General features: G+C 35.5%; 2 protein-coding genes across 3 annotated transcripts; one reads left to right on the top strand and one right to left on the bottom strand.

The window, feature by feature from the left end:
• The first annotated feature begins 1,311 nt into the window (after positions 1-1,311).
• Positions 1,312-11,553, top strand: LOC132622276 (membrane-anchored ubiquitin-fold protein 3-like). 2 transcript variants are annotated; one of them, XM_060336857.1, is made up of 4 exons: positions 1,312-1,442; positions 1,559-1,711; positions 5,537-5,707; positions 11,241-11,553. In XM_060336857.1, the coding sequence occupies exons 2-4, from the start codon at positions 1,582-1,584 to the stop codon at positions 11,294-11,296; spliced, it is 357 nt and encodes a 118-aa protein (XP_060192840.1). In that variant the 5' UTR covers positions 1,312-1,442; positions 1,559-1,581; the 3' UTR covers positions 11,297-11,553. The 2 variants fall into 2 exon arrangements, with proteins under 2 accessions (XP_060192840.1, XP_060192839.1); XM_060336856.1 differs by having other exon boundaries at positions 1,338-1,711.
• A 2,573-nt stretch (positions 11,554-14,126) lies between these two features.
• LOC132624390 (UDP-glycosyltransferase 87A2-like) lies at positions 14,127-15,664 on the bottom strand. Its single transcript, XM_060339176.1, has 2 exons — positions 15,589-15,664; positions 14,127-15,016 (listed from the first exon to the last, which is right to left on the bottom strand). Exons 1-2 carry the CDS (start codon positions 15,662-15,664, stop codon positions 14,127-14,129), a joined length of 966 nt encoding a protein of 321 aa, XP_060195159.1.
• Positions 15,665-27,952: the final 12,288 nt, after the last annotated feature.

The raw sequence follows: 27,952 nt of genomic DNA, 5'->3' as shown, positions 1-27,952 counted from the left end.
TTAAAAATAATTTCATTTCGTAGTTTTTTTAAAACTAATTCCAGCATATGTATACAGTTGTATCATTATTGTATAGCATATGTATAACTAAATTTATTATGCACTTAATATATACACTTTTTGTATAATATATATACACAATATATATATATATATATATATATATATATATATATATTTCTGTATAATTTGTGTATAATAAATGTATACTTAGTGTGTAATGTGTATACACATATTATATAGTTATTAGACACTATTTACATACAGGCACGGATTATCGGAGAAAAAATGAAGACCGCTGGAAAAGTTTATTTTGCCAGATATGACGATTTCACGGCGTTTATATCAACTCCAACGAAAGCACATTCTTCGATGAAGCAGCAAAACCCAAGCGACACAGATTTGGCCGGAGGAATTCAAAGATCCTGTTCTCTAGTGATTCACCTTGTACGCGAACTAGGGTTTCGGAGGACTGTCTGTGGCCGATCATACAGAGTCGTCATTTGATTCCATCATAACTGTCTCTTCCTAAACTTTCCTCCTCCTCCTCCATACCCCCCCCCCCCCCCAAGCCACTGTGTCATCACCTGTCGTCGACATTTTACTAAAAGCTTCGAGCAAACAAAGAAGAGAGACAACAACGCAACAAGTACCAAAATGGGAAAGAGAAAGTGAAATGGCTAGATAATGACATTAATTTGCTTCTATAGTTCAATTCAGGTGTTTATGACTATTGGGGCTAAAGTTTATGTAATGTATAAAAGTCGTGTCCTTTTTCCTATATTTTAAGCCTAATAATTATTTAGTAGTATCTCAAGTCTCAACTAAAGGAAAAAGCCACTCGAGAGTGATATTTTCTTTTTTGATATTTACATGACACAATTTTTTGAGTATATTTCAGAAAAAATATCAATTTTATTTAGAAATGTTTTAAATTTATAATTTTCATTTTACTATAACTATATAAATATTTAAAACTTATTTTAAATTATAATTTTAAAAAAATGTTTCTCAACTTCATACGCAATTATTTAATGCAACTCTAACAAGGACCGTTTATAAATAAACCCACAGAAGGTAACTCTGAAAGTCACTGACAAGATTCTCAACGGGCAATCTCACTTTCCCAACTCCCATTTTTTTTTTCCACCCACTTTCCCAACTTGGAAATCAGAAAATTGATTGAACACCACGTCCAAAAAAGGAAAAATAAAAATAAAAATAAAAAATCACGCAGAACATACGGTTACCATGTACATACATAGTCCTAGATACGTTACTGTCACATACATATAAAGATATATATCCTCGATACACTCGAGTTCAGTCACGTACTTTTTCTTTCTATTCTTAGGGTTCCCCTTTCCCTATTTTATCTGTATAATTAATTTGGTCCAAGCTGAGATTCAATGCAATCAACCATAATAATTTTCCAGATTTCTGTAATCCTTGCTCTTTAGACCACTGGCACACATACACACACACACCTGTCATCTCTTTGTTCATATCTTTTTTTACAGTGTTTTTAGCGTTAAATTTCGGTGCCTCTGCGATTTAGGGTGAAAAGGCTTGGGATTGCAAATGCCGGAGGAGGATTTGGTTGAAGTTAAGTTTCGTTTGTTCGATGGATCAGATGTTGGTCCATTTCGATGCTCACCGGCTTCAACTGTAGCTATGCTTAAAGAGCGAATTGTTGCTGAGTGGCCCAAAGGTTTGTTCAATTTACTTCTTTCATGCTTTTGGAGGTTGCCATAGTATAATTAAGACCTTTTTCGTTGAGTTTTCTGATTGTTTGTTGAAGCTAGAAAACAGGGTTCCAAAGAGAAACGCTAGAATACGCATAAATGATTAATCTAATGACACCCAACACCGTAGCAATCAGTATTCAGTACCATCTCGGCCTCCATCCCGCCCTTGTGAACTATTGTTTGTCCCAAAAAACCCAAATAAGTGGGAGGTGACAGGTATTCCGTGGAATTAGTCAAGCTTCGCGCAAGCTTGCCCGACACCATGGTTATAAACAAGAAACCCAAATAACTGATGAAAGATATATTTTTTTTTTTTTTTGCGTTTCTGGCATTTTTTTTATAACTGTGGTGTCGGGGCTAGTTTGCGCACATCTCGAATAATTCCGCGGGATAACTCCCACCAGCAGCAGGTACTAGGTAAATCTGTCCACCAAGACTAGGACAGATGGAAAGAAATCACCTTGTGTTTTGTCTTTGCTGGGATTTGAACCTGAGACTTCATTGTTCTCAACCCACTTTATTGACTTTCTGGCGTTTTTAATTGTTGCTTTAGGTGATTTTGGTTCTTTTATGCAATTAAACAATGTTTTTTTTTTTTTTATATATATATATATGAGATTTTGATTGATAAGGCTAATATGAAAATAGCCTAAAGTTCACTTCAATTAGCTGCAATCTCGTAGCCATGTTAACTTTCTGATACCAAACCACAAGTGGAATGTAAAGAATGAGAACTATACCATGAAACGACAATAAATTTATTAATCTGTGCTTTAATTCTTGTTTGAATGAACATCAGTTGATCGTTGTGGAGACTCTGAAGTTAGACATAAAAAGCATTATGTGGAAGACCTTTTAGACAATTGTAGGTTTCTGCTGAGCACCATTGCTCTTGAATCAGTTTTCTTTTCTATTTTGGTTTCACATTATGATGCATGCTTAATTCATCTAGTTCACTGTTCCTATAGTGGCAGTATGTCCCAGGGCATGAACAATACCCCAATAGTACTGTAGCTTCATCTTCAGGAAAAGAAAAGGAGAGAGTTGAAGAGAGAATATTCTTCTCTAGTTTAGGATCCTAAGAGAAAGTTCTTGTATTTATTTAGTCACAGACCTTTTCAATTTCTCAATTTTTGTGAAGTCTCTCCAACAAAGATGAGACTTTCACGGAAAAAGACTCTCCTACCGCTCTATATTTTCATATCTTCCGGTCGTCTACTAGCAGATTAATCTGAATTAACCCGTGCGAAAAGGCATGTTAAGGAGCTCGTGCCTGCATTGAGATGCTATTGTACTATATAAAACGAATTGAGTTGGGTCAACAAATGTGTCGAGATGCTAACTAATATGGGGAATGAGTTGCATGCTTTATAAGAACTGTTGAGAATATTGCTAATTAACCTTGTAGGATCATCATGATTGGAAGATGAATAAATCATTTTGCTAGTATAATTTTTCATCTTTCTTTATAAACCAATGTTCAATTTCATGCAACTTTACAAATTACTACTAACACTATAATGATTTATACACATGATATGTTACGTAAGTCAAGGTTTAAATGTTCTACTTCTGATGATATTTAATCCATCACGTCCCTAGCCACACATATCCTCATCTACCTTAAAGGACAATAACAACATACTAGTGACTGCATTATCCGGATTTCCTTTTACTAGTAGTATTGTGTGGATAAACTAGAAAGGACTGCCAACTCATTGTCTTTTCTCAGCGAAAATGTCAATGTAAAACATGTTTACTTGAATTTAGGTTGAGTACATGTGATGTAAGGTTGAGGACCCTGATTATTCAATCGACAATATGCTTTTGCGTTCAATGTGAATAGAAGATTCTCTAAACTCATGATTTCAGAATCAAATTATTCGCTCAGGTTTCATTTATTTGGGGATTCCAGACCCCACGTTGTGGGATTCCACTGGGTGGTTGTTGTTGTTTCATTTATTTGGGGCTCATAGTTGTCAAATTAAGATAGTAGAATGTGTAGGTGGCATGAATCAAGCCTTTGGTTTTATCAAAGGAAAAAAATAAGGAGAGCAAAAATTTGAGCTCATTAACATATGATTTGAGAATCCAAGTCAATAAGGAAATCAGTCAATGTACTTCAACTATGCTTTTTAGAACAATTGTGAGACTAATAGGGTTGCATGAGATTGAATGCTGTGCCTATTTCCAGGATGAACGCCGTAGAAATACAAATATTAAGATGGATGTGGGGTATACAAGGTTTTATAAGATTAAAGTAATCACATCTGAAGTGCAACACGTCAACATTGATATTAAGATGACTGTACGGGTATGCAGGACTAGAAAAGAACAAAATAATCATATCAGGCCCACCATATCCCCAAGATGAATCCATGCAAACATTTAAGTTGAGTGTGTGGTCATACAAAATTAGACACTATTATTGATGATCTTATCTAACAGTAGGTGCAAGCAGCATAGATAGTAAAATAAGAGAAAATTGCTTGAGATGATTTCACCTAGTGTTAGAGTGTTCTCGTGAGGCACACTTAAGTCCTGAAGCTAGGTGAAGCTTAGGTTGTGCACTTTGCCTCACTTAAGTGGCACTTTAATGCAGGCACCCATGAGCTTTGTCTTTAACAGGGTAACACTAGCCTATGCCCCCGTTTGGCCATAATAATTATTCACTTTATTCCGGAATTTTTTTTCACTTTTTTCCGAAATCAGCGTTTGGCCATGAGAATTCCGAATACAACTTGAAGTTGTATTCCGGAATACTAAAAACTCAATTTTTTTTTTTCATTTTTTTTTTTTCACTTTTTTCACTTTTTTACAACTACATTTCACCAAAAACTACAATTTCAAAAACTATGGCCAAACACAACTCCAACTCCAACTCCAAAATTCCAAAAAAAAAAGTGATTTTTTTTTTGGTATCTATGGACAAACGGGGCCTATATATATAGTTGTCAAAGTGAATATTAATTTGACAATGTTATAGAAGGATCTTTTAGTGATTTACAACAACTTAGATTAGTAAACTAGTCTGTGAACATTTAAAACTGCATCTACATCTAATAAATCAGAAATCTAGAGTGAGTTTTGAATTACCACTAAGGGATGTGGTGGAATGGATGCGAATTGATTGAGCCCCGGGAATGGAAAAATCTCTGGTAGGGAGTGGATTCCCCTTAATGGACCTTATGTGGCGCGAATCTGGATTAGTCAGACAGTTGGATTCCAAATAGCGAATAACACATGGTTAACCCCCAAAAAATGATTTTTGCGTTTGATTGACATGATTTACTTTGTATATTTCATTTAATTTTAATTTCATTAGTTTCTTTGTCCTGATAATCATTTGAGTTTTTAGATGACCCCAATTGACTTTGAGTTTGAAGCATAGCTGATATTTTAATTTTTTTTTAAGAAGAGCTTTAGTTCAGTATTCAAGTCCCCACAAAAATAGGACCAAAATTCAAGCCCAGTTTATGAAAACCCAACCCTCACTGGATGACTGAATAATTGATCAGTAAAAAAATTTCTGTTGAGGTTATTATTACCTATCCTCCCCAAAAAAAGAATTTTGATTGAGGTGAATTGGTTATGACCTGCAATTTGGTTAACCCTATTCGCTTCATGCCATGCACGTAAGTGTATTGATATCTCAATTCTTTACATCCTTCAATGTTTGGCAAATTTCATTCTATAAACTTTCTATGATATATTCAGGAGAATGGCAAAAGGTGTTTTCGTTTTCTGTCTGACCTCTGTTTTGCTGAGATTTCATGCTCTCTTGGCAGATAAAAAAATTGCACCCAAGGCGGCAAATGATGTAAAGTTGATAAGTGCTGGGAAAATTTTGGAAAACAACAAGACTGTTGGTCAATGTAAAACGCCTTTCGGTGAGCTACCTAATGGTGTGATTACCATGCATGCTGTTGTACAGCCATCAGTAGGTAAATCAAAATCAGGTGGGTTCCTCTTTGCTTGATTTGTGGACAATATGCACTGGTTTTCCCCTTTTTATAATGTATTTGTTTTTGAGGATATTGGTGATTCTGTTATGTAACCTAATCACATTTTTGTGTTCAGAAGAAAACAAGGAAAAACATCTTCTTCCTCTCCTTTTTAGTATCTTAGTTGGCATGCAATATAGTTAGTTGTACGTACCTTATAAAATGTCTATGGTACTTGCCAAATGTTCCAGATGATAGCAATTGTTCCTGCTTGGATAGAAACATTTTCAAAGATATATGGTCTTAGTTGCAGTCTTCACATGGTATACTGAATATTTAGCTTTTGGAACGGCTAATATGAAGTTAGAACGTTGTCTCAACCATCACAAATAAGATAGTAATTAACTCGTTAAGTGATGGAGACTCAATTACTGTACTTTAACGTGTAAGCTTGCATGACATCTCTTCATTTTAGAGAAGAGATCAAATGGGATTACTACAAATTCAACTGCATAGTTATAAGTGATGCAGGTTGCTTGACCTGAAGATCTAGTTGAAAACCTAAACGTAGCTTAGTCATACAGTATAGGGTTTTATATGCCTTCAAATTTGACTGATCCATAATCCACATATGCAAGAGTTGCTGCAAACCAAATTACGAAACCTATTTTAAGTTAAACACAACTAGGCCAATTTCCTACTGAATATTAAGTATGGTTACTTATCATGACACAGTTGTAATTAATATGTGCTTAATTAGGTCTAATTTCACCTAATTTAATAAAGACTGCATTTATAACACATTACTCCGTCCTTTCAATTTAAGTGTCTTAGTTTGATTAGATGCTGACGCGGGGTTCAAGAAGTGAAGGGCACACTTCTTTGAAATGTAGCGCTCACTTCTTTGAAATGAAGCGCACAATTTAAGTATTTTATGAATTTATTACTATAATAATCAAATACATTTAAAATAACTAATTTAAGTATCAAATATACAATAATGTCAAAATAAAATCCAACTCCTCAATGTTGAATTTAAAGAACCAATCGCTTCTCGTTGGGATCACTTTGCATGTCATTATTTGAAATTCACACTTCTCTAACGTGCATGGCTTCAACTATGAAGCGATGACCTCATACTTCGCATCGCTTCGTCACTTTAAGCGACCAAGCGATGGCTTTAATAAACACGTATGGCTTTAATAAACATGTAGTTGTTATCCCTAATAGCGGCAATCGGGATAGTTAGGTATGTTGAGCCAAGCACAAATTTCTTTCCTGAGCTAACTTAAGCTTAATTCTTGACGAAGCTGATTATTGATCTTTGGTGAGTAAAAACTTTTCAGTTATTGTTAACTCCTTAAAATTTAGGGAATGAAGGATGGAATTTTCCAATATTTTTCTGATTAAATTAGCTCAATTCTTGCTCTTTTTCGAGGAGTTACAGAAACTCATGGCAGTAATTTTCTTTTTGAAAATCTCTATAAGCAAAAAGAATTGCTAGATCTTGAAGAAAAACAATAACTCATCAGTTGCTTTTGGACAGTATTACCTCAAAAACCCCCTAAAATGACATTTTAAGGTCTTTCCATTTTAGGATTGCAAGAATCTACTTCTCCCAAATTTATGTAACAGTTTTCATTTTGGAACTCTCATAAATGCTTGCGAGCCTCGAGATAAAATTGAACTGTATGCTTTTGTTTTATTGATGATGTTAGTTGGAACATGTTAATGATGCTGAATAAGTTCTGGAGATGTTAGAAGCCCTTCAGAATTAGATGGAATATATTCTTCATATCTTTTGATTTCTAGAAACAGTGTAAAGATGTAACAACACATCCTCTGTGCTAGTTATTAATAAATTTACTTCACTTCCAAAAAAAAAATAAAAAAAATCTCTTCAATGTTGCTTACACTTATTGCACAGGAGCAGACCTTGCACGCACCCGAAGGGTAGCGGCTGCGGGTTCCCTTGTCATAAACAAAAGTTGGTTACACTTCTATAAACAATAATATTCTACATGCTTATTTTAAAAGAAACACTCTATTCTATACACTCTTCATGTTGGTGATATGTTGTATACTCATTTATTATCGTAAATACCATCATTAGACATTTTCATTATGGAATTAACTTTTGAATAATGACTTTGATGTTTTTTCTCTCTTAGATACATAGGTATAGTTGATTTGTTAAATTCTAAGCCTAGTTTTCACATGAAATGGGGCATTGTGTGAAACATGTTTGGCATTGTTAACTCTTCTAGTTTGGGACAACAACTATTCAAGTTTTAGTATCAATGCCAAATGCTTTTTGATGGATAGTGAAATAGGGGGATAAATCCTTTTTCTCTCCTTTATATTGAATGTAGTCAATCACCTTGAGGTCATGAGAACAATGAGTCATAGAGATGTGAGAAGTTTTGCTTTTGCTGTAGACTGACCGTCCTGCTATCCAATTTTTGTGAAGACATATCGTAAATTTCTGAGTATTCTTTTCTTGCTTTTGTTCCAACTTCCAAGTTATTGGCTGGTTTATAACTAGTCTGGCGAATTCCAAATTTCTTGTGGGGGTTCTCTCCATTTGTTTGGCTGCTTGGGAGGGGCGTGAAGGAGTAGTGAGTGCAGAGTTCTAGCCAGTACTTGACTGCTAAGTCGTGCTAGACGTGAGAGTTGGGATTTATTGGCATGGTAAACGAGACTTCTAGCATGTTTGGGTGAGCTGTCGAAATCAACTTATTTTAAGTACATATCAAAAGCGCCTTTTTAAAAAGTGCTTTTGGCTAAATCTTTTGAGAAGTGCTTTTGTTAGTCATTTGTAGTTGGCCAATTTTTCAAGAAGTTTTTTGAAGTGTCAAATGAAGAGAGAGAAAGTTAATACTACTACTATTGATTTGGTAAATATGAACTTTTGAAAGAGTAAATGAGAGTAGTGAGTTTGGCTAAATCATTTAAGAAGCCAAAAGTCTTGACCTAAAAAAAGTCAAAAGCATTTATTTTGAATGGAGCTACTTTTTTCAGCTTCTGCGTAAAAGCTTAAGAGTGGTGGAGCTACTTTTTTCAGCTTCCCTGTAAAAGCTTAAGAGTGGCTTCTGCTACTACTCAAAAACACTTATTTCTTCACCAAAAGCTTGACCAAACACCTTCATTCTCTAGAATAAATATTTAAAAAGAACATTTTTGGCCTTTCAAAAGATTGACCAAACAGGCTAATCGTCCTGTTTATTCCCCTTCATCTCATAAGCAGTTTCAATTTCTTCTTCTCCCTCCATTTTCCATCCTTCTATTTTTGAGGCTTCTTACTGTTTCATAATGGGTGAGGATATTCTGCCTTAGTAGACACATGCAATAGATAAGAGAATACTAAAGCAGTTTCAATTTTTTCATCTCTTTCTTCTTCATTTTCCATCCTTTCTTCTGTTGTTTGAGGCTTCTTTCTGTTTCATAGTAATAATGAGCGAGGATATTCTGCCTTAGTAGACACATGCAATAGATAAGAGACTACTAAAACACCGAGCTTTAAAATTGAGGAAAGTTAACCTTTTTAGAGAGAGAGAGAAGAATGCCCTTGACAAAGAGTTGCGGGAGTACATCGGCTGTGAACTGAAGCCAGCAAACATGTAGATTCCAGAGAGGAACATAGACAAGAATGATGTAATAACAACAGGGAATGCCTAATTAGTGAGTGATGACTATTGAATAGTTTGTTTGTATTTTACTTAACAAAAGATTAGGAAGCCTAGTGATGAATTAGTGTATTTTATTTCTCAGATTACCATTTACCACCATCATGTGGGCAATGGTATTAAAGAGAGTGAAGTTAAAGGTGTATTAAGGGATCAACATGAATGTACACTACGCTGGAGCTAACTACTACTACGAGTGAAGCACATAGATAAATGACCTTCGTTATACATGGTTTATGGTGTCAAAGGATCTTTATGTTTCTCGTTCTTGTTACTTCCAACGAGGCAAGTCTGTTGGTTGTTTGTGGTCGGCCTGTTTGCTGAATTTTCTGAAGATCTAAATGTGCTTTGACCTTTCTTGTTGAAGTGCGCATGCTTATATGTACATGTCAAGGTGCTTAATGTGAATCTTATGTCAGTGAGATTTTTGTATTTGAAGATACTCTTGAGTTCAGTGTTCAGGAAAGCGGGCCCAAGCGGCGAAGCGAAGCGTGGGTCTAGCTCTTCAGATAACTGAAGCGAGAGAGGTGAACAGAAGCGGGCCCTTCAACCCCTGAAGCTGAAGCGAAGGAAGCGGATGAAGCGAGCGAAGCGTACGCTTCGACTCTTTTTAGAAGGAAAAGACGCAGATTAAGGTTATTTGGTGCGACTTCTTCAGCAACACAGACTAGGGCTCTTCTCTTCTTCAAATATGTCTTCTCATCTTCTTCTTCTTCTTATGCTTCTTTTCTTCTCCTCTTCTCTTCGTGATTGCTCACTGGTGGGGAGGTGCTGGCCATTTTTTTTTCCCCATTCTTGATCGCAGATGCCGGAGTCGCTGGTAGGGGCTCTGTTTTTTTTTTTTTTCCAGTTGGAGAATGGAGACAGTAACTGGATTGTTCCTCTTTTTTTTTTTTTTCACCATTATTTCTTTCTTTGCTTGCTTTTAGTTTTTCCATTTTATTAATTTAACTGTATTAGTATCAGTAACTGGCAGTTCATTAGTTAGACAGTGCAGTTTTTAGTCTGTCTTTCTTTCTGGATTTTAGACAGTGCATTAGTTACATTTTTCCCGATTTTTATTTATTAAGCAATTCATTAGGTAGTTTTTCTGATTTTTATTTATTAAGTTCATTAGGTAGTTTTGCTATTTGCTTACATATAAATTCTTTGTGCAAGTTTTTTTTTTTTTTTTTTTTTTTTTTTTTTTTTTATAATGGATCTTCACTTCAATGAAGTGGTCGCTTCGCTTAAAGCATGAAGCGGGGCCTTGTCGCTTTTTTCTGCTTCGCGCTTTCCTGAACACTGATTGAGTTAGCCATTTCATTAATCCTCCAGTAATGTTTGGCGGATGTCTATTTTCGTCTATTGCTGAAGTTGTGGTATTCAGGAAAAAACTTGTCTCATGTAAATGTGAGCTTTCATTAAATGTACTTAAATAAGATTCGCTTTCCCGTCACCAAAAAAAAAAAAAAAAAAAAAGATTCACACCTTTTGATCGTGATATTACCCCACTTTGTTCTAATGCTGATTTGAGGATTAGATACGCAGGACCAGGCCTGGCCTGTCACACCCTCAACCCCTAGCCGTGCGTCTTGTAGAATTTATTTATTTGCAGATATGTATAATCCAATCCTGTGCCTGTTTTGATATCCTCTACGAGTATCTTCAGTCAGGGTTGTGGTGTTAAAGAGTTCATTTTGTGGTGGAGTTTGTAGAGAATCATCTTCTTGTAGATTCTTTACCTTTTGGTATACCCCTTTATGCAGCCAGCTTTTTGGCCATGTTTATGAATGAAAATATATTTACTTGATTAGAAAAAAAAAAAAGAATTCACTGTGTGCCCCTTTTTTTAGCTGCTGAAACTTGGCTTTATGTTGCAGAAAAGAAGATTGACGAGACTCAAAAGAAAAGCGTCTGCGCATGTGCCATATTGTGAGATTGTAAGTGATTCAGTTTAACCTTGTGGATTCTTCAATTCACGCCACCGCTGTGAAGTTCAGTTAAGAGAGCCAATAATTGGCGAACAGTATGATAGCTCATTATTACCTTGTTTGTTGAATGACATTTCAGTGCAACAGGTTCTATTTATTTTCATGAATTTGGTAGGTGTACATTTGTAATTGCAGATTTCTTATACAAAAACACTGAGCTGGGTTGCACTCAGAAGGATTTTATAGAGCTCTTGTTATTCTACTTTGGATCATTATTATTTTACTTAGATCGTGATGTCAAAAAGGTGCATAAATCAAGAAGTCTGCTGGAGTCACCGTTAGAAATGGGTGTGTTGCAGCTACATGCAATATTCCTTACTTTTAAATGGGAAGCTGCCCCTTTCTAACTGAAAATTCTTAATAGAAGCGTCTGCCGATTCTTGTCTGGTCACCAAAGCACAAAGCAGTAAATGTAAGGGCAGCCGACAAAATTTTTAGGGATAGGTTTGTGGGTATATCATTTTGCTCATTGTCTATCCACCCAAATGTTTGGAACTGAAGCGTTAAGCGTAGTTATTATTGTCTATCCACCCAAGTAGAAGCCGAAATAAGATGTGAACGATGCCAAGCCACTTTAATGAGAGATTTTTTTCTAATACTACTTAGTAAATGCATCCTTCCATTCATCAGGAAAGATGATCTACAAGTTTGCTGCTCGATGGAGGTGAATTGGATCAGGCGAAAGTGGTTATTGGAACTCGACATCATTTATTGGGAATGAACCCGATTGCTCAGGATAGCTTTTTTTAGCTTCTAAGTCTAGTTCTTAATTCAAGATACCTCTTACTAACTGGAAGTAAGTAGTAGATGTTTTGTGTACCGGCTGCCTTTTTACTACTCAGTGAATGAGGATAGAGTGATGATTAGGTAGCTGTAATATAAGCACTCACCAAATCCAACCACCACAAAAACAAGCAATCCAAAATGAAAACGAAACAAAAGGGAACTGTTTCCTTGTGTAACCATAACCTTTTGAACCTGAAGGGTACAGTTTCAGTGACTAGGTATTGGTGGGTTAAGAGAAGAGTCCGGAGCAAAAATGGGTTATTTTTGCAGTCATTACACAAAAATGTTATGCTTTTTTTTTTAGACCAAAATGGGCAGTTCGTGATCCATGCAACGAAATAGGTGTTTTGTTTTATTTTGTGAATGAAAAAGAAAGTGATTTGTAATTTTTTTTTTTGCATTTCGTGACACTATTCACGAAATAGATGTTTTTTTTTTTTTTTTTATTTCCTGAATAAAAAAGAAAGTGATTTGTATATTTTTTTTTTTGCATTTCGTGAATCAATTCACGAAATACCCTTTTTTTTTTGCAATTCTTGAAATAATGAAAGAAACTGTTTTTTTTTTTGCATTTCGTTACCCAATTCACAAAATAGCCTTTTTTTTTTTGCATTTCGTTGCCCAATTCACGAAATAGTCTTTTTTTTTTTTTTTGCATTTCGTTGCCCAATTCACGAAATAGCTTTTTTTTTTTCGTGAATATTAACTTAACTGTTTTTTTTTTTGTATTTCTTGAATAAAAAAAGAAATAGGAAATTATATATTTTTTTTTTTGCATTTTCGTGTATTAAAAAACGAAATAGGATAATTTTTTTTTTATTTCGTTCATATAAAAAGGAAATTGGAATATATATATATATATATATATATATATATATATATATTTGCATTTCGTGTATTAATGAACGAAATAGGTTTTTTTTTTTTTTTTTTTGTATTTCGTGTATTAATGAAGGAAACTGATTTTTTTTTTTTTTTTGCATTTCGTAATCTAATGAACGAAATAGGTTTTTTTTTGTATTTCGTGAATAAAAAAATGAAATAGGAAATTATATATATATATATAATTTCCTATTTCTATTCACGAAATACAAAAAAAAAAAAACCTATTTCGTTCATTAGATTACGAAATGTAAAAAAAAAAAATATCAGTTTCCTTCATTAATACACGAAATACAAAAAAAAAAAACCTATTTCGTTCATTAATACACGAAATGCAAATATATATATATATTTTCCAATTTCCTTTTTATATGAATGAAATAAAAAAAAAATTATCCTATTTCGTTTTTAATACACGAAAATGCAAAAAAAAAAATTATAATTTCCTATTTCTTTTTTTATTCAAGAAATACAAAAAAAAAAAAAAACAGTTAAGTTAATATTCACGAAAAAAAAACAAAAAAGGCTATTTCGTGAATTGGGCAACGAAATGCAAAAAAAAAAAAAAAAAAAAACAGTTAATTAATTTCACGAATTGCAAAAAAAAAAAAGGCTATTTCGTGAATTGGACAACGAAATGCAAAAAAAAAAAAAACAGTTAATTAATTTCACGAATTGCAAAAAAAAAAAAAAAAGCTATTTCGTGAATTGGGTAACGAAATGCAAAAAAAAAAAAAAAAACAATTTCTTTCATTATTTCAAGAATTGCAAAAAAAAAAAAAAAGGGTATTTCATGAATTGATTCACGAAATGCAAAAAATAAATAAATATATATATATATACAAATCACTTTCTTTTTTATTCACGAAATGAAAAAAAAAATAAAAAAACATCTATTTCGTGAATAGTGTCACGAAATGCAAAAAAATAAAATAAAAATAAATTACAAATCACTTTCTTTTTTATTCACGAAATAAAAAAAAAAAAAAACAAAAAACCACCTATTTCGTTGCATGGATCACGAACTGCCCATTTTGGTCTAAAAAAAAAAACATACCATTAACCCATTTTGGCTCCGGACTCGTGAGAAACTATAAAAGCCCGTGACTATCTCCTTGGGCTCTGAGAAATATCCCGAATAAACCTGTCAATATTTCCTTGGATGGCTCCACCTTCAATTGCTTGTTGACAACTTTTCCTTATTTCCATTGCTCTTCTCCTCATTTCTCTTCCTTGGTAGCTGTCGAGGTCCAAAAACCTCTGAACAATTAGAGCAATTTCATCTCTCTTAACCAGGTTCTCGCTTTCGTTATTGACCCTCCAGCCAATCTTCCAGTCCTCCACTATTAGCTTACTGTTCGTAATTTGATCAGCGGCAATTGGGAATGTAAGAAATGGAACACCGGCAAATGCACCTTCCTTGGTTGAATTCCATCCACAATGCGACCAAAATGCACCTACACTAGGATGGCACAAAACTCTCAATTGGTTGCACCAAGGCAGCACAATTCCCCTGTTCCCGTTTTCACCTCCATCTGTGAGTAGGGAAGCATTCTCACGTGCCACCCCAAACGTCCGGATACTGCTGCTTTGCACGCCAGCTTTAATTTCATCTAACTGTTGGTTTGATACTGACATGAAACTTCCTTGGGATATGTATAGAACAGAGTCCTTAGGTTGATCATTAAGCCACGCCATATAGTTTGGGCTAGGCTGGTTATGGCTGTTAGTTTTGAATTCGGTATCAAAGTAAGGGATTGTTGGACCAACTGTGAAAATGGGGACTGGAAATTTAGCTTGTAAAGCCTCAATCACTTGCGGCTCCAATGCTTCGATGGTGATTAACAAGGTGTATTGTGCTTTATTGACCAATAGTGATATAGCGTCGAGAACGAAGGGCAACTTTTCGATGCCTTTGCCATAGAATACAGATGGGAGATCCTTCACGCAAATTGGTTTAATCCCAGGAATGTAGTGTACTAGCTCTTCTCCTTGCTCTGTACATTATGAAATCAAGAAATAGATTCCTGTTGCCAGCTTTTAATTAGTTAGCTAGACAAGTCAAGATGAATATATCTACTAACGACGAATATAAACGAATTTCATCAAATTTAAGGCAGGTAAATAGTATACACCTTCTACTTACAGTAATTTTGGGAAGAATTTCAGGGACCTTGTCAAAGTGATAAGGCTTAAAAATTTCTAGCAGTTAGTAAAAGCTGGTGGCCGGAAATCCTGCTTGCTCCCTAGTGCTTCGAAGAAAGTTCAAAATGATGGCAATTTTGCTTAGACAACAACCTTGAAAGCGATTTCGTAAATTTCAGGTGATTGTTTTTGTTGAAATCGAACTGGCAATTTGGATGCAAGGGTGGAGTACGATTCTGCTCCAAACTATTTAACATGTACTAATATTTATTCAGAATCCAATTAGCTACTCCATTCGTCTCAAAATAAGTGTCACTTAAATCACATAAGTGAGCCCGGTATTTTTATAACCCAATTTTTTTTTTTTGGAGCCAAACTAACCCATTAGAAAAAAGAAAAAAAAAAAAACCAAAGTAGGCTTCACGCATAGATTCTGTGCGTGAAACCCTAACAAAAACCCCTTCCATTTCCAGCATACTCTTCTCTTTCATTTCCTCCATTTTCACCCTTTCAACACACTTTTGCACTCCCAAAAACATGTCTCAAAGTTTTGAAACTTCAAAGTTTGCTATACAACCCGATATTTGTGAATGCAGTTATTACTGTAAACTAAAAAATCAAAGACCCAAGATAATTCGGGTCACCGTTTTTAGCGCTGTAAAGTGCCCGAAGTAAGTGTTTTTACATTTTTTAGTGTTTTTTTTTTCACGTTATTCATATATTTTACTTTAAAAAACTGATTTTCTTGTAATGTTTATAAGATATGGGCGGTTGCAAACACTTTCGGTGGGAAGATAGCATTCACGTAAATAAAACGGTGGCGACGAAGTTTAAAAATTCACTTTTTGATAGAGATACCGCGACTTCACGTATATCTAGAGATACCGCTAAGTAGGACTCGCAATTTAAGCTTGTGGAAGCTGAAAAAAAATTGAACTTTTGGAGGTCTTGCTCACCAATTCCGAAAAAAAATGAATTTTGCTGAAGACTAAACTTAGATACGCTCAACACGAGAAAATAGCTTTGAAAGAAAAACTTAAATTGTGGAATATTATTTGTGCTATCTTGTTGTTGTGTATTTTGTTTATTAAGTTTAATATTTCTATGGATTATGTTTTTTACTAGTTGTACCTTTTTCCCTATAATGTAATCCGCACCCTTTATATATTAATTTATTTGTGTTTGTTTGTTAAATTGTCAATTAATAATAGACTTTAACAATAAACTTTGATATTAAAAACATGCCAAACTAAATCAAATTTATGACTTCATCATAAAATAAAAATACAAATTAACAGCCTTAGTTTGAAACTTAAATGACCTATAATCTAAGACAGTGAGCCTAAATAGACCCTAATCGTCATCATAATAGAAGTCCTCAATATCGTCCTCAGAACGATATTGGCAGTCTCTTAACACACATTTTGTTTAGGAGATGTTAGTTCTCTACCGGTTGATGATGCTTGTTCTTCGGCCAACTTTAACATGTAAAATTTACAATGTCTTGCTAGCATTCTGTTGTTTTCTTTTCTAATCCTTTGTACGGCCATCTCGCAAGTTGCTGGACCTACTGGAGTCATAGTTATTGAGTACCTTGTTGGGATTGGAGCGTTGAGATTTTCCAAGTCACGAACAAGATGTTCTGATTCGGCAATCTTATGTGACCATCCTCGGCGTAAACCGCAATAATATTCTCGCGGATCTGAATATTTCACACTGCAGAAATCATCATTACACTCTATGAGTAGGTGAAGACCCCCCCCCCCCCCCAAGGGTACTTGGGGGTTTGCAACTGTATAAGTAGCCATTTTTTTTGTTATTAGACTACAACGTATTCAATGTCGAGTAGGTGGGGATTTAGCTCGTCTAGTTTAAAATCACTGGTATCACTCAAAAAACTGCTATGATTTGAACTCTCATCATCATTGCTATTTGGTTCTTTTGGAAGGAGTAAAGACCAAGCTGAGTTTCTACTACTCGACATTGAATACGTTGTAGTCTAATAACAAAAAAAAAAAGGGCTACTTATATAGTTGCAAACCCCCAAGTACCCTTGGGGGCCGGGGGGGGGGGGGGTCTTTATGACCCTACCTACTTACCTTATTATAAGAAAAATATTAATCTTCATCGGACATTTCACAGTCTGAATCCCACTTGGATCTAAATCTTGTGCTACCATGTATACCATATTCTACCCCATGGTAAGGTATTTGCATCCGATTGTTCTCTTCGCGAAAATGATTAAGAGAAAAATTAAACTCTTGTGGAGTTCCATGAGGCATTGACATAGCACGTTTTTTTGGGCGTTTAAGCCCTACTGAAGCTAACTTTTGCTTCAGTGCTTCAGCCTCACTAACACGCCAATTCCACTCCTCTCTCATTGTTTTATTGTATTCTCGACTGAATCTTTTGTTAGGGTTATTTGAGTAATGAAAATCATTATCATCTAGTTCCCATGTCCTACCCATTGCTTCAAATATGTTTGCTGGGGTAAAACATGTAATAGAATCAAGATTACTAAATTGGGTGTAGAATGTCATGATAACTCGTTCTAAAGTGAATACTAGTTGTTTGTCAATCATGTTATATATAGTACTGCATTTTTTGACCGTTTATTTGAATTTAATTTATATTACGCAACGTTTCAATGCTCAATAGAACATGATTTGACAACATATCATGCATGTCAATTTAAGCTTTTTTATGACACGTAAAGGACCGATTTGACAATACAATGCTGCATTTTTTGACCGTTTATTTGAATTTAATTCATATTACGCAATGTTTCAATGCACAATAGAACATGATTTGACAACACATCATGCATGCCAATTTTAGTTTTTTTATGACACGTAAAGGACCGATTTGATAATACAATTCTGCATTTTTTGACCATTTATTTGAATTTAATTCATATTACGCAACGTTTCAATGCGCAGTAGAACATGATTTGACAACACATCATGCATGCCAATTTCAGTTTTTTTATGACACGTAAAGAACCGATTTGACAATACAATGCTGCATTTTTTGATCATTTATTTGAATTTAATTCATATTACGCAAACGATGCCCAATAGGGGTCAATATGAATCTATTTAAGAAGAATGTTGGACAAGCTAAAAACTCATCCATTTCATAAGTTTAAGTCTCTTAAGTCATTCAAAAAAACCTCTCTTAAGTCATTCAAAAAAATAAAAATAAATCAAACTTCCTACAAAAAATGTCTTAAGATATTCCACCAGTTAAGGTTTCAATACATTGGGATGGTATTATCTTTGATGACAATAGTACAGTTCGTTACAATAAAAGACCAAACGTTCATGTTAAATGTCCACTTGAAATATCCTATGAATCACTAGTCACTTACATATATGAAAAAATGAAGGTTAGTCCAGATGAGTATGAAATCTCTATAACAGGCAGATATCTACAATCAATTTCCCATGGTATAGTGCTTTATGGTAGACATTGTATCAATGATGATGATTCTTTGAGGGATTATTTGAATGCGCCAGAAGAATTAAAACATTTAGTCGCTCTTAATGTTCTTGAGATGTATGTTGAAAAGATACCCGGAGAGGTCCCGCAAGAACAGCCCAGTCAAGCTAACACGTATGGAGATTTTAGTTCTTATAGGGCATTTTGAGTGGCCAGGTGCCGTTGGAAAATCTTACCCAACAATTAAATCAAACTTGGTAAATATGCATTCTTATATTATTATTTTGTGCAGTAGCACGTGATTATTATATGTATTGGTAAATAACCATTTTTAAATCTTTGTAGGGGTTATAGACTTGATACGAGTAATATTGGGAAATCATCTCAATTTAGTGGAGCAACTCATTATTATCAAAACTCTCAGTTCAATGGAGCTGATTATTATAATAATTCTCAATTCAGTGGAGCTGATTATTCTAATAATTCTCAGTTCGGTGCAGCTGATTATTATCAAAACTCGCTAGTGGTACCAACTATGGATGAAAGGTAGTCCTCTCAGTTTGGTGGAGTTGATCATTCTCCACACCATTCTCATTCTCTATATGTGTAGGTTCATCACCTTGATGTTAAATAATCAATATATATATATATATATATATATATATATATATATATTTGAATTTGGAATTTAACATATCCTTTTTATCGTGTAGGAGGAGGCCTTTCTTAGATGGCGCTGATTGTCCAAGTTATGTGGATACATCAAAGAGTTATGGCGATGAACCAACTAATAATGCAGAGGTAACCGATGATGAAGATAGTGAAGGGAATGAAGAAGATACGCATTTTAGTCCCCAGAACCAACCAGAACCAACTCAACACCACGTACCACCTCTGATGGCAGAAAACTCAATTCCTGATAGCCCAATGCAGTGGCATTCTGATTATATTTCATATCTTGATAGTCTACAAGGTCGTGAGGATGTATTTGTCTTCATAAGAGATGATGATTGATGTGCCGTGAATTTCAGCACAATTTATGCCTTTCTAACTAGAAGTGTTGCTTGTTTTTAAGTGTTTTTACATCTTTTCTTATGTTATTTTTGTGTTTTATAGAGTTGGTTGAATAAGGATCGGAAATGATATGAAATGCAAAAAAACGGACAACTTGGAGCTAAATGACGGTCCGTAACTCATGTTACGGACCGTAACGTGATCCGTACCAGAGAGGATACGTGCCGCTATGACGTACGGTCCGTAACTCATGTTATAGGCCGTAACGTGTACCGTAAGCTGAGGAAAATTTCCAGAAAGTTGCCAAGTAGTGTCACAGGTTACCCCCCAGAAGGACGGTCCGTAACTTAAGTTACGGGTCGTAACGTCGTGGCGTAACGCATTGGCCATTGAAGATTGAGGCCATGATCCGCTGGGAGATACGGACCGTAACCTGTGTTACGGTCCGTCGCATGGTGGCCGTGACAGCAAGCTGACAAAGGACGAACTGAAGGACGGACCGTAACCTGTGTTACGGTCCGTAACGATGCCGCGTAAGGGTGTTTTTGTCCAGAAACTTGGCGCGATTTTTGTCCTTATAAATACTTAAAGTAGGGTTTTAATTCATTCATTCAGATTTTTCTTTGGAGCATTAACTTTAGGTCTTGAATATTAGAAGTGGTTGGAGCATTTAAATCAACAACTTCACTTTCATTCCATATTGTATTCGCATCGTAAGTATATTATGTTAACTTTTAAGCTTTCTTTGTTAACCAAAATGATGAGTAGCGAATTTTAAATACTAAGGTTGTGTATCTCATGATGGGTATTATGTGAATGGGTTTCTACTATTGATATATGCATAATGGTTATTAGTATTTATTCTATCTTTGTGCGTTAGCGACAGGTAATGATTGCAAGCATTAGCCTAAGCCATTATACTAACTTTTCTTGGAAAAGAGAGTTAGTATTGGTAAGATTGAATAACAATGACTCGGGGCGTTAACCCTCGTTTAATAGACTAACTTAGGGATAAGAACAAGTCTAAATTGACATTATTGGTCGTTCTTCGATTTCAACTCTTTTATATTTGGAAAAATTATAAAGAGGAAATACGGCCTAACTGTTGGGAAACATTAGGAAGTCCTTAAGAGATCAAGTGCATATTCTTAGAACAACCATTAGAAATATATCACATTGAAACCTGAAGCATAATATCTAATCAAAATGGGGAACACAACCTTGGTCTTTCTCTCGCATTAAATACAATTCAAGTCAACGTATTCATTTACATTACTCAGCAATTATTTCAAACTGTCCGGAATAGGATTAAAGCCTTTAAAGAATAGTATCACATACAATTAGTATCCTTTTATCTCCATATTCCCTGTGGGATTCGAACCCAACCTTGTTTGGGTTACTATATTTGACCACGTCCGCTTTACGCCTTTAATAGGTGTAATTTGAGCGTATCAATTATCAAAGTCGCCAAAAAATGTGGATTGAACCAAAAAATCCCATAACTGATGAATGCATCCTTGCAAAGGAAATGCAGTTCAAACATCAAAAAAGATGTTGCAACGGGCTGTAAGAATGTATTGTATAAAGGATATGAGGGAGTTTAATGTTGATGACTAAAAAAAAAATAGGTATAGAGGCTGATTTGTAAGCGACATACTCAAGGCTGTCGGTGGTTGCTTCGGGGAATTGTTAAGCCTGATGGTCTGTGGGAAATCACAAAATTCCACCCAAAGCACACTTATGATATAGGACAAAGTCAAGCAGATCATTTTAATTTAGACATAAACGTGATTGCTCATGTGTTATTTAAACACATTGAGGAAACTCCATGGTAACTTATCTGACCGTTTACATTATATATCTTATAGTAATTAAAATGTCATTGCTAAATGTCGTTTGTTTAAACTTATGCAGGATGCTCATCAAAACTTGCATTAGCATGGTCCACTCCAAATATGGTAAAATCATAAGCAAGAGAAAGGGATTTCTCGGGCGTAGACGTGCTTTTGAGATGATCTTTGGAACTTGGGAATCCTCTTTTCAGGAGTTGCCGGGGTATATGGCGGCTCCATAACATGCTAATCCTGGCACTGTTGTACAATGGCGGCTTTTAGAGGGCAGAATTTTTGACTTCGTCTTTTGGGCATTCAAACCAAGTATTGATGGTTTTGCTCACTGTCGGAATGTGATATCGATAGATGGGACGCATGTATATGGCCAATATGACATTAAGCTCCTAATTGTAGTAGGTATGGATGCCAATGGGTCAATATTCCCTCTTGCTTTCGCAATTGCCGCCAACGAGAGCAACGCGACATGGGGGATGTTCTTGACTCATTTACAAACTCATGTTATTAAGGGTCGTCAGGGCATATGTGTCCTATCGGATCGTCATAAAGGCATATTGCACAATATGCGTACTCTGGAAGGGTGGCAGCCTTCACTTGCTTACCATCGATATTGTTTAAGGCACTTAAAGGCTAATTTGCAAACAAAGTTTGAAAATGGCACTGTAAACAAATTGATATGGAGGGCTGTGATGCAGCATCAACAAAGAAAATGGGCTGCAAAAATGGAGCTGCTAAGGGAAGTGAGTGAAGAGGCATATGTTTGGTTGATGAAATTAGAAGTTGAAAAATGGACTCTTTATGCTAATGGAGGAAGGAGATGGGGCATGCTCACAACGAACAGCTCGGAGTCTTTCAATGGACTCCTCAAATCTACTCGAGGACTACCTGTCACCGCAATGGTAAGACTAACTTTCAGGAAGGTCGTGGAGCGATTTGCGGATAGGACAAGGCAGGCCAGAGCCATATTAGCTGAGGATGGAACATGGATGCCAAAGCCTTACAAAAAGATGGAGCACCATAGAAGAAAGGCAGAGGATCACCAAATGACTGAGGATGACGTCGCTCAACGAGTGTATGAAGTTAAAACGGGTTATTGTAATGGCAAAGGAGGAAACAAACATATCGTTACTGAGCGTACAAAATCACGCACTTGTGGTAAGTGGCAAACGTACCACATGCCATGTTGTCATGCTGTCAGGTGCTTTCAGAGAATGGCCAGAAATGTAACTGATTATGTGGCAGAGGAATATAAGGTCGTAAAATACCTTAAACCATATTCCGGCCACTTCCGTCCCCTTGGTGATCAAGCTTATTGGCCAGCCGCGCTGTTTTCTATGATTGCGAACAGGAACCATATCCGTAAATTGGGAAAAAACAAGCCAACCCGTTATCACAATCAAATGGATGTTAGAGAAAAGACTTGCTCTCGTAAGTGCTCGACATGTAAGCAATTTGGGCATGATAAGCGTTCATGTAGGCAAAACTCCCCTGGTGGCAGCACATCTGGAAGTAGAAGAGCGCCTAGAACTTGATTTATTTTAAGTCTATTGTAATTTAATGATGTATTTCATTGCTAATGGAATGAAATATTTTTCAATTATTATGAACCTCTCGTATTGGATGAATTATTTTTAAATATTTATTTATTTTTGCACATTCAAAAGGTGCGGATTACACAATACAATAACAAAATAAAAAAGACATATAAGAAAAAAAAACCTAATACAAAGCAGAGTAATTTTTTCTTTTCTATCTTTCTTGAACCAAAAAAGTACTTTCATAGATTTGGGAGTAAAAAAAAAGAGATTAATCAAAACCCTATAAAATATGACACTTAAACCTAAATATAACAAGTTTTCAAACGTACTTCGGAGCACTTTACAACCCATAAAACGACGATCCAAATGTACATGTATGCTTGATGTAATGAGCCGATATTATTGTACACTAAAAATATATTAAGTTCTATATAAAATATTTATATTTCGGTGTTTTGAAGCATGACTAATCTTCGATCAAAGTACGAAAAAAACCTTAATTTTGAGTTTGATTTCCAAAGAATAAAGGTTGGGGTCGGAAGGGGTTTCACGCACAGAATCTGTGGATGAAAGGACCAAAGTGTAAATGTGCACTTTGGCCCTTTCACGCACAGATTTTGTGCGTGAAGCCTACTTTGGTTCCTTTTTTTTAATGGGTTCGTTTGGTTCCAATTTTTTTTTTGGGTTACAAAAATGCCTGGTCCCACATAAGTTCACCAACTGGACCAAACTCGTAGGTCTCACGTAGATACAACTATTAGGATAAAGTCATAGGTCCTTCTCAAATAAAATTACATGACCGCTCTCATTGGCCTCCATAAATTGGATAATTAGACCAAATTCGTGGGCCCTCTCCAGTAGGACGGTTAGACTGATATCATGATAGGAGTATCAATTTTACTCAACAAAATAAATACAATATTTAGTATAATCATATAACACCAATTGATGAATATTTTACGATCCAATTCATTAACACGGACCCGACACTTTTATAACCCAAAAAAATAAAAATAAAATTTTGGAACCAAACTAACCCATTAAAAAAAAGAACTAAACTAGGCTTCACGCACAGATTCTGTGCGTGAAAGGGCCAAAGTGTACATTTACACTTTAGTCCTTTCACTCACAGAATCTATGCGTTAAACCCATACCAAAAACCCCCGACCCCAACCTTTATTCTTTGGAATTCAAACTCAAAGTTAAGGTTTTTTTCGTACTTTGACCGAAAATTAGTCACATTTCAAAACACCGGAATATAAATATTTTATATAGAACTTAATATTTTTTTAGTGTACAATAATATCGACTCATTACATCAAGTATACATATACATTTGGATCGTCGTTTTAGGGGTTGTAAAGTGCTCCGAAGTACGTTTGAAAACTTGTTATATTTAGGTTTAAGTGTCATAGTTTATAGGGTTTTTGATTAATCTCCTTTGTTTTACTGCCAAGGCTATGAAAGTACTTTTTTGGTTCAAGAAAGATAGAAAAGAAAAAATTACTCTGCTTTGTATTAGTTTTTTTTTTCTTTTATGTCTTTTTTATTTTGTTATTGTATTGTGTAATCCGCACCATTTGAATGTGCAAAAATAAATATAGTATTTAAAAATAATTCCAATACGAGAGGTTCATAATAATTGAAAAATATTTCATTCCATTAGTACAAAATACATCATTAAATTACAATAGACTAAAAAAAAAATCAAGTTCTAGACGCTCTTCTACTTCCAGATATGCTGCAACCACGGGCGTTTTGCCTACATGAACGCTTATCATGCCCAAATTGCTACATGTCGAGCACTTGTGAGAATAAGAATTTTCTCTAACATCCATTTGATTGTGATAACGAGTTAGCTTGTTTTTTCCCAATTTACGGATATGGTTCCTGTTCGCAATCATAGAAAATGGCGCGGCTGGCCAATAAGCTTGATCACCAAGGGGACGGAAGTGGCCGGAATATGGTTTAAGGTATTTTACGACCTTGTATTCCTCCGCCATATAATCAGTTATATTTCTGGCCATTCTCTGAAAGCACCTGACTGCATGACAACATGGCATGTGGTACGTTTGCCACTTACCACAAGTGCGTGATTTTGTACGCTCAGTAACGATATGTTTGTTTCCTCCTTTGCCATTGCAATAACCCGTTGTAATTTTATACACTCGTTGAGCGACGTATTCCTCGGTCATTTGGTGATCCTCTGCCTTTCTTCTATGGTGCTCCATCTTTTTGTAGGGCTTTGGCATCCATGTTCCATCCTTGGCTAATATGGCTCTGGCCTGCCTTGTCCTATCCGCAAATCGCTCCACGACCTGCCTGAAAGTTAGTCTTACCATTGCGGTGACAAGTAGTTCTCGAGTAGATTTGAGGAGTCCATTGAAAGACTCTGAGCTGTTTGTTGTGAGCATGCCCCATCTCCTTTCTCCATCAGCATAAAACGTCCATTTTTCAACTTCTAATTTCATCATCAAATATATGCCTCTTCATTCACTTCCCTTAGCAGCTCCATTTTTGTAGCCCATTTTCTTTGTTGATGCTGCATCGCATCCCTCCACATCAATTTGTTTACAGTGCCATTTCCAAACTTTGTTTGCAAATTAGCCTCTAAGTGCCTTAAACAATATCGATGGTAAGCATGTGGAGGCTGCCACCCTTCCAGAGTACGTATATTGTGCAATATGCCTTTATGACGATCCGATAGGACACATATGCCCTGACGACCCTTAATAACATGAGTTTGTAGATGAGTCAAGAACATCCCCCATGTCTCGTTGCTCTCATTGGCGGCAATTGCGAAAGCAAGAGGGAATATTGACCCATTGGCATCCATACCTACTGCAATTAGGAGCTTAATGTCATATTGGCCATATACATGCGTCTCATCTATCGATATCACATTCCGGAAGTGAGTAAAACCATCAATACTTGGTTTGAATGCCCAAAAGACGAAGTCAAAAATTCTGCCCTCTAAAAGCCGCCACTGTACAACAGTGCCAGGATTAGCATGTTGTGGAGCCGTCATATACCCCGACAACGCCTGAAAAGAGGATTCTCAAGTTCCAAAGATCATCTCAAAAGCACGTCTATGCCCGAGAAATCCCTTTCTCTTGCGTATGATTTTACCATATTTTGAGTGGACCATGCTAATACAAGTTTTGATAGGCATCCTGCATTAGTTTAAACAAACGACATTTAGCAATGATATTTTAATTGCTATAAGATATATAATAATGTAAACGGTCAGATAAGTTACCTTGGAGCTTCCTCAAAGTGTTTAAGTAACACGTGAGCAATCATGTTTATATCTAGATTTAAATGATCTGCTCGACTTTTTCCCATATCACAAGTGTGCTTAGGATGGAATTTTGTGATTTCCCACAAACCATCAGGCTTAACAATTCCCCGAAGCAACCACCGACAACCTTGAGTATGTTGCTTACAAATCAGCCTCCATACCGATTTTTTTGAGTCATAAACCTTAAACTCCCTCATATCCCTTATACAATACATTCTGACATCTCGTTGCAACATCTCTTTTTATGTGAACTGCATTCCCTTTTCAAGGACGCATTCATCAGTCATGGGATTTTTTGGTTTAATCCACGTTTTTGGCGACTTTGATTATCATCTCTTGTGAAGACAAAGGCATCCTCACGACTTTGGAGACTGTCAAGATATGGAATATAGTCAGAATTCCACTGCAGTGGGCTGTCAGGAATTGGTTTTTCCGCCATCAGAGGTGATACGTGGTGGTGATTTGGTTCTGGTTGCCTCTGGGGACTAAAATGCGTATCTTCTTCATCCCCTTCACTATCTTCATCATCGGTTACCTCTGCATTATTAACTGGTTCATCACCATCACTCTCTGATGTATCCACATAACTTGGACAATCAGCGCCTTCAGGCCTCCTCCTACACGATAAAAAGCATATGTTAAATTCCAAATTCATATATATATATATATATATATATATATATATATATATAACATCAAGGTGATGAACCTACACATATTGATAATGAGCATGGTGTGGAGAATGATCAACTCCATCAAACTGAGAGGACTGCCTTTCATCCACAATTGGTACCACTGGCAGAGACGGAGCCAGGATTCGAAGTTTGTGGGTTCGGGTTCTAATTCTTTAAAGTTACTGGGTTCTTAATTAATAATTTATACATATTTGACAAAAAATTTATACAAATATATAGTTTGGACAAAAGCTACTGGATTAGGCTGAACCCACGCCCGAAGGGCTAGCTCCGCCCCTGACCACTGGTGAGTTTTGATTATTACAATAATCAGCTCCACTGAACTGAGAATTATTATAATAATCAGCTCCACTGAACTGAGAGTTCTAATAATATTGAGTTGCTCCACTAAATTGAGATGATTGCCCAATATTACTCATATCAGGTCTATAGCCCCTACAAAGATTTAAAAATGGTTATTTACCAATACATCTTGAGCCATTTTTGTAGGACTTAAGAGAGGTTTTTTTGAATGACTTAAGAGACTCAAACTTATGAAATGGATGAGTTTTTACCTCGTCCAACATTCTTCTTAAATATATTCATATTGACCCCTATTGCGTATTGAAACATTGCGTAATATGAATTAAATTTAAATAAAGGGTCAAAAAATGCAGCATTGTATTGTCAAATCGGTCCTTTACGTGTCATACAAAAGCTGAAATTGGCATGCATGATGTGCTGTCAAATCATGTTCTATTGTGCATTGAAACATTGCGTAATATGAATTAAATTCAAATAAACGGTAAAAAATGCAGCATTGTATTGCCAAATCGGTCCTTTACGTGTCATAAAAAAGCTGAAATTGGTGTGCATGATGTTTTGTCAAATCATGTTCTATTGCCCATTGAAACATTACGTAATATGAATTAAATTCAAATAAACGATCAAAAACTCAGCATTGTATTGT

This window comes from Lycium barbarum, chromosome 12, assembly GCF_019175385.1.
Source record: "Lycium barbarum isolate Lr01 chromosome 12, ASM1917538v2, whole genome shotgun sequence".
In the NCBI taxonomy this organism is placed as follows: domain Eukaryota; kingdom Viridiplantae; phylum Streptophyta; class Magnoliopsida; order Solanales; family Solanaceae; genus Lycium; species Lycium barbarum.
The sequence above is the reverse complement of the archived record's forward strand: the minus strand, read 5'-3'. Positions and strand labels throughout refer to the sequence as shown.

Bases quoted from the DNA above. Each gene is read 5' to 3' on its own strand.
- LOC132622276 (XM_060336857.1), top strand. From the start codon at position 1,582: ATGCCGGAGGAGGATTTGGTTGAAGTTAAGTTTCGTTTGTTCGATGGA. The intron at 1,712-5,536 runs GTTTGTTCAATT...CTCTCTTGGCAG, and splicing joins TGTTGCTGAGTGGCCCAAAG to ATAAAAAAATTGCACCCAAG. The intron at 5,708-11,240 runs GTGGGTTCCTCT...TTTATGTTGCAG, and splicing joins AGTAGGTAAATCAAAATCAG to AAAAGAAGATTGACGAGACT.
- LOC132624390 (XM_060339176.1), bottom strand. From the start codon at position 15,664: ATGGAGGAAATGAAAGAGAAGAGTATGCTGGAAATGGAAGGGGTTTTT. The intron at 15,017-15,588 runs GTGAAGCCTACT...CATAATGTACAG, and splicing joins TTCACGCACAGAATCTATGC to AGCAAGGAGAAGAGCTAGTA.